Raw genomic sequence first — 6,411 nt, 5'->3', positions numbered from 1 at the left:
GCGGCTCCCTAGCAGCCCGCTGGCGTGCGAGGCACTTACATCCAGCTCGAAAGTCTGCAATGCCGTCCTGTAGCCTCCGGAGACGGGGGGCAGCACCCGCAGCACCTCCTTAATCACACAGTCCAGATAGCGCAGGCGGCTCAGCTTCTCCAGGCTTATGTCCGAGGGGCAGTGACAGCTCTGCCCTGACGGCGCTCGGAGCTGGGGACCAGCACAGGGACTGCTCTGGGGGAGGGTGGGCTCCCGTGGGGCATGGGGCTGGGGAGAACCTTCCTCCGTTGGGCCTGGGGGCTGGCTCTGGTCCTCGCGAGCATCTTTGGCCGTGGGGCGGAGAAGTGGCTTCTCACTGTCCCTGCTCTGGGCCGTCAGGGTGTCCGGGCAGGGTGCCACAGGGCAGCGCTCACACTGCTGGTACAGCTCGTGGGACATCAGCTCCTGCCTTATTTTTTCAATCACTGAGGGGTGCTTCAGTAGCAGGAGGATCAGAGAGGTGCTGGCACTAGCCGTGGTGAAAAAAGCAGCAAATATGAGCTCAATCGCTGACTCCTGGGAGAGGAAGGAAGGTGACAAGTTTGAATGCCATTTTAAACTAGTTGTGATTCAGACTGTTCTCACCTTTTGCAGGTTTTGTCCCTGTGCAGAGGGCCCTGGCCCCCCCTCTGCTCTCCACAAACCTGCACCCACACTGCGTTGGTAGGGACCAAAACAAGACACCCTTGCTCTTCCATTTCTGTACTAACTAGACATCCACTTGCCAAGTGACTGATGCAGAAACACAACTGAGATGAGTACACATCACCTCTAATCCAGCTCTTCTGAGCTTTCCTCCAAAGATTTACAAATTTTAAAGAAGCATTTTAACATGCATTTTAGCATACAGAATGAAGTTCATTTCAAGCATTCATCTGCCAATTCCCCTTTGTGCCCAGCTTTTACCTTTCTGCCCAGCCAGGGGTTATGAGGCTGTGTGTTCATGCAGAAATCCTAGATGTGCTGGCAGCTAAAATGGGTTGCATTTGATCCATCTCCAGTTATAATTGACCATTTGCTTGTCTGGGAAGGGACTCAAACCAATAGAGTAAAAGCAGAAAGACCTCCCTGCTATAGCAGCTCAGCCCGGGAGGTGCTGTAGCTGGCAGGGAGTCTCCCGCAGGGATGCAGGCAAAGGACTTGCTCGCTTTTCAAGCTTTACACCCTGAAGCACAGCAGTGTTCCTGATAGCTCCATAGCAGATGTGTCCATAACAAGTTAGGAGGTTAATCAGCTCAGATGGACCACAGCACAGTCAAATCCGCAACACGTGCCTTGTCCCGGCTCACGGATCCCCACGCAGCCTCCCAATCTTTCCAGGACTGTCTGCAGGATCTATACGGCCCCCCACAGCACATGCCACGTTGCTGTGGGCTGTTCGCAGCACCCTGTGATCAACTTCTGGAAATTTTTTCCGAAAGTTAAGGGTTGCCCGGAGCTGGGTCATGGCATGTCACACCTCTGACAGCAAACATAATGCTCAAACTTACAGCACCATCTGAAGGTGCCAGCAGCTCCGTAGCACTGGGCTGAGAGCGCTGAGGCCGGAGGCCAGACCCAAAAGCCACAGGAGAAGCCCGAGGGAGGAGCACAGGGAGCTGCCACCCTGGGAGGGGCTGGGACCCGGCTGGCACTACCGAGCACTAGTCGCTCCAGCCCAGGGGCAAAGTGGAGCAAAACCCCCCAGGGAAACAGAGCAGTTTCCTTTCACACAGCTATGTGTCTGGATTTTAAATTGTTCCGACACAACCGGTTTCTGGAGAGATGAAGCCAAAAACACAGGGAAGGACACCTGAAGCCTGAAGGTACCTGGAGCCAAGTCTGGTAAGGTCAAGGGTAATGTAACAAGGATTACTCTTTGCTACCGTCCCCAGCGCCATATATTGGCCGGACTAGAGGCTTTTGCCAAAGTGCAGCTCTCAAGGGTATCTTTCAGCTGAAATAAAACCTCTGAAATAACAGATCCCTGTCGATCCCTATCACACCTCCTGCAGGCGTTAGCAAGAATTTTTACATTCACAAGGTAGCAGACCCAGATGAAAAGAAATCTCTCACTTCCACCACTTGCAATTAAACCCCAAGACATCTCAATAACATGCAAGGAATTTAGGGCAGGCTCTGTGACTTGAAATAACAGCCCTTATGACTCCCTGCATCAACCTCTGACAGTGCTGCTACGCAAGTTGTGACACCGAGCTGCTGACTCCCTCCCTGCTCTTACAAGGCCAACATAGCTGGTGACTGGGAGGCAGCATCTTCCCACAGCTTCACCAGTATCGTGCCTGTGCTACTGCCCGATGCCCCGTCCTGGGAGGCAGGACTGGCGGCGTTACCATGCCATCCATCCAGCCAGTGACAGCACTGTTATGTAGGATGGGGTTTTTTTTTTAATCCTTCCAAGGTTTTAAATGTTTTAAAACAGTACTTTTGGCAAAAAGGTATCTTTTTAACGACTTTTACATTTAAGGGTCCTGCTGAGTTCATGTCAGCAGTGTATTTTGGAAAATTTCTGGGAAAACAGTCCTTCAAAATCATTTGAACAAAAAAGCAAATTAGTAACTAGTGTGTGCCAGTGTTTAGAGTGTCTCTCAAAGTCAGATATATCCATGACTCTGAGACAGCTTTGGACTTTTTATCCAATTACACCATTTCACTGGATGAGAGCTCTACTACTGTTTTATTAGAGTGGAGAATATTGCCATAATTGCAAGCATAAGCAGTTCAGTTTGCAAGTCATTTTGTTAAATACAGACAAGGTAGAAATTTTCTAACTGTAAAGCTACAGGACAGCATATGAATATATTATCATTTGAATCAGCTGGCCTGAGGTCACTGCCATGTCACTCCATATTATGTTTAATATCCCCTTATTCCATTTGTGGTCAGAGCCAGCGACATGATGAGAGATCACGTAATTATTCGTGTCTAATATCCATGTGAATACTAACAGAGATTAATCAATTTTAATCAATCACATTTTGAATCTGGCAATTATTTTTTTAAAATAATAATAATAGTCGCTGTAAAGTCTTCCAATAAAAATATATATAAAAATAATAATAATAGTCGCTGTAAAGTCTTTCAAATATTTTAGGTTTAGAGATTACACTTTTACAAACTATTTATAAAACATTAGTCTTCACATAGTTTTCCTTAAATACCTAAAAAAATGGTAAAACTATGTATGTTTAATACTTTTAAACTATATTCAAATACTTTTAAACTATATTTAGCTGCTGTACCCATGCAAAACTGCTTCAAAACTTGTTATATAAATGCAGTGTCATCTGTCATTCACTGACACTAAGTGACCTGGAGCTATGAATGATGCAGTACTAATGACAATTTTTTCCCAAGATCTTTGGCAAAATACTCTTCACATTCAGTTGGTAGTTTTGGCTCAATAAGGACTACTGAGTTCATCGCTAAGTCACAGCGATTCATCATGTTGCATCATAGCAATCCACAAGCTAGATGATCTAATTAATGACAAGGTGACATGGAATGACCCGGAATCCATCATTCCATCCCTGAACCCATTTTGGTATATTGTCTCAGAGATTTCTGGGCTCGCAGCCCTGAGGAATACGGTGACATGATCTACATGCCGCGCTATGCCAGATGCAGAGGGATGTTTGAGGAGCACATAACTAGCTCTAAATATTTCCAAGATAGTATCTTGGAGTGCACACTGACGTACACACAGAGCCTGAGCACAGCCACGTAACCCTACCAGCATCCTAAGTCCGGCTGAAGCCTGGTGGCTGTGAAGAGGAAAGGTAGAAGAGGCATTTATTCCCTTTTTAAATACCAGCTCTCTTCTAATGCAAAGAGGCACGATCCTACAAGAGCATATGAGCATGCCGAGTCCAAGTTTTCTCGCTTGGGCTGGAGATGGTGTCCTCGGAGTTGGTAAGAGGAGGGCAGGAGCCAGCAGCTGGTGGTGGGTCCCCACCACCTGCTCCTCAGCCCAGGTCTCTCAAACAGCCTCCGAGTCAGAAGGGACACTGAAGGGGGGTTCTCCTTACCTTTAGCTCCTGCATGGTGAATTCTTTGCCGTGCTCCTTGGCACTGTTTATTATGAAATCCAGAGCATCGCTGTGATCTTCTGGGTTGTTTCTCTGCAGTTTTTCCTGTATAGCCTTCTCCATAAACTCATGTAGTATGTCCCGTGCTTTGATTCCCTGCGGGAGGCAGACACAGTTCAGGAGAGCCTTAGGAACCGCCCCCCTCTCCAGAGAGACCGGGGGACCCCACGTGTGGCAATCCTTAATCCCAGGATCTGTAACAGCAAGAACTGTTTAAACTGTTGCCCAGCCCCAGAGCCTTGCAAGAGGCAGCAGTTTGGGGGGAACTGCTGCAAATTCTGTTGCCTTGCTGTTGTGAATCAAATATGACAAGTCCTAAAAAACACTCTGAGAGGAAAAGACAGCAGCAAACCCACGGTACTGAGTCCAGAGGCATCTGCGCTGAACAAACCCACGGTCGTGTCAGGTCTGAAAGAAGCTTGTCCAAGGGGACAAGAAGAGGTAACTTAATAAAACTGAGTCCAAGCAGCAAGGCACATCTGAGACAGGAACAAAGGAGTGGCTCTACCAGGGTATAGTAGATAAAGACACATTAATCACACCCAGCTCATCTCCAGTTGTGTTGCACTGCTGTGCAGCAAAACATTTAGGTAAGATCTCAGCAAGTGAAGTGATCGGCAATCTCTTTGCAAAGTGGGATGGATGGAGTCACAGAGTGTGTGACTGTGTATCAACATGCCTCCTGCAAAAGCCAGAAGGACCAGAGATTTGGGATGAAAAATGGCCATGACCAGATGATGGGAAGAAGATACAAAGGCTGGGATTTGAGGTGGGAAGGACTGGACAAAGGATACAGGGGCAGGGAGCAAGCTGGAAGACGAGGGGACCTAAATGCAAGTTGAAGATTGGTCTGGGACCAGACAGGCTGTGGCTGACCTGAGAGAGGGCAGCGAGGGATAGGATGGGGGGTGAAAGCTCACACTGGTGACAACCTGCAAAGGAAAACTGGACAGGGAAAACAAGAGCTTTGAACTGGTGGAGAAGAGCAGTAGGGAGGCTGGGGGAGAACTGGGACTGGCTGGGTAAGATGATCCAGTGGGGCAGAGCTCATGGCGGAAATGGGATTGGGCTAGATCTGGCTAAAAGGGGCAGGAGACTTCATCTATGGTAAGGGTGGAGAACCCAAAGCCAGAGGAGGGAACACAGACTGAAATGGGAGAGGAGGGGTGGGACACAGGACTCATACCTAAAGCAGAAGTGTGGAGACGCAGGCAAAGAGGGGCAAGGCAGAAGGGAAGAAACTGGAGGTTGAAAGAGGCAGGAGACTGTCCCTCTGCCATGTTCCCCTCCAGGACCCCTCGCTGTCTCTCCGCTGCTGGGATACAAGGGACCAAGGACCATAAGAGGATCTCAAGTCCTCGGCCTGCCCTGAGGTGCACAGGGAGTGCTAACCTGAGGTGTGCTGTGCCCACCTGCCTTTGTGCTCATGCCCACAGACCCCTCTGCCACAGACAGAGTCCTTATTGAGCCCACAGACCTACCTCATCCCATCCAGGCGGGATGAGATGGGACAGGACCAGACATGATGGACTAACCAGAGCCAACAGAGGCAACATACGGGGTGAGGGAGGAGAGGAGCCCTGCGCTGTGCAATGAGCTGGAGTCACTGCCCAGAGGTGCTGGAAGCCAACCATAAGCAGCTGAGAAGTGCAGAGAGAGGGGGAGACGGCTGGGGTGGGCAAGACATCAGGCCGTCAGACCCGGAACGGGGTGCTGCAGATGTCCTGGCCCATCAGAAGTGCCCCTTGGTGGGCCTGGGGACAGGGGGTCTGTGCCACTGAGGCCCGGGCCCCTGTCCCCAGGCAGAGGGAGCAGGTCAGGCAGCAGTACCTTGCGCAGCCCGCTGAAGGGTATGTTGAGGGGCAGGGAGAAGAGGTTCTCCACCAGCTGTTCAAAAGTTTTGGCCAGGTCCTTGAACTGCTTTTCCTCCAGGCAGAGCCCCAGCAGAATCTGAGCTGCAATGCGGAAAGTTAAGGTTTTAGTGGAGGAATAAACTGCGATGGAGCCCGACTCCATGCACCAGCCCCGCAGCTCCCAGCTCACAACCTTCTGGATCCGTGGCAGGTAGCTCTCCAGGGCGGCGCGGCTGAACACTCTGGCCAGGATCTAGGAGAAGGGGGGGAACAGAAGCAGGTGGTTAAAGTGGGGGGTGCCATGTGCCACTGAGGCCCAAGCCTGGGCAGGAGGTGCCGCCTGGGCTGCGTGCCCTCTTGGGGCGGCCACGAAGCTCACCTTGCGGCGCTGGCGGTGCAGGTCACCAATGGAGCTGAGCAGGGTGTGGGAGCCCAGAATA

General features: G+C 50.4%; 1 protein-coding gene across 1 annotated transcript in view; it reads right to left on the bottom strand.

Annotated features, from left to right (window-relative positions):
• Positions 1–6,407, bottom strand: part of LOC104076988 (cytochrome P450 26C1) — a gene marked incomplete at its 5' end in the record, with an annotated part of 7,009 nt that extends 602 nt beyond the window's left edge. Inside the window, 4 exons of the mRNA XM_009578036.1 lie at positions 40–546; positions 4,059–4,214; positions 5,949–6,224; positions 6,351–6,407. Of these exons, the coding sequence (XP_009576331.1) occupies positions 40–546; positions 4,059–4,214; positions 5,949–6,224; positions 6,351–6,407 (996 nt within the window). The remainder of the gene's footprint in view (positions 1–39; positions 547–4,058; positions 4,215–5,948; positions 6,225–6,350) is intronic.
• Positions 6,408–6,411: the final 4 nt, after the last annotated feature.

This window comes from Fulmarus glacialis, unplaced genomic scaffold, assembly GCF_000690835.1.
Source record: "Fulmarus glacialis isolate BGI_N327 unplaced genomic scaffold, ASM69083v1 scaffold34585, whole genome shotgun sequence".
Classification (NCBI taxonomy): Eukaryota; Metazoa; Chordata; class Aves; order Procellariiformes; family Procellariidae; genus Fulmarus; species Fulmarus glacialis.
This window is presented reverse-complemented; position numbering and strand designations above follow the sequence as displayed.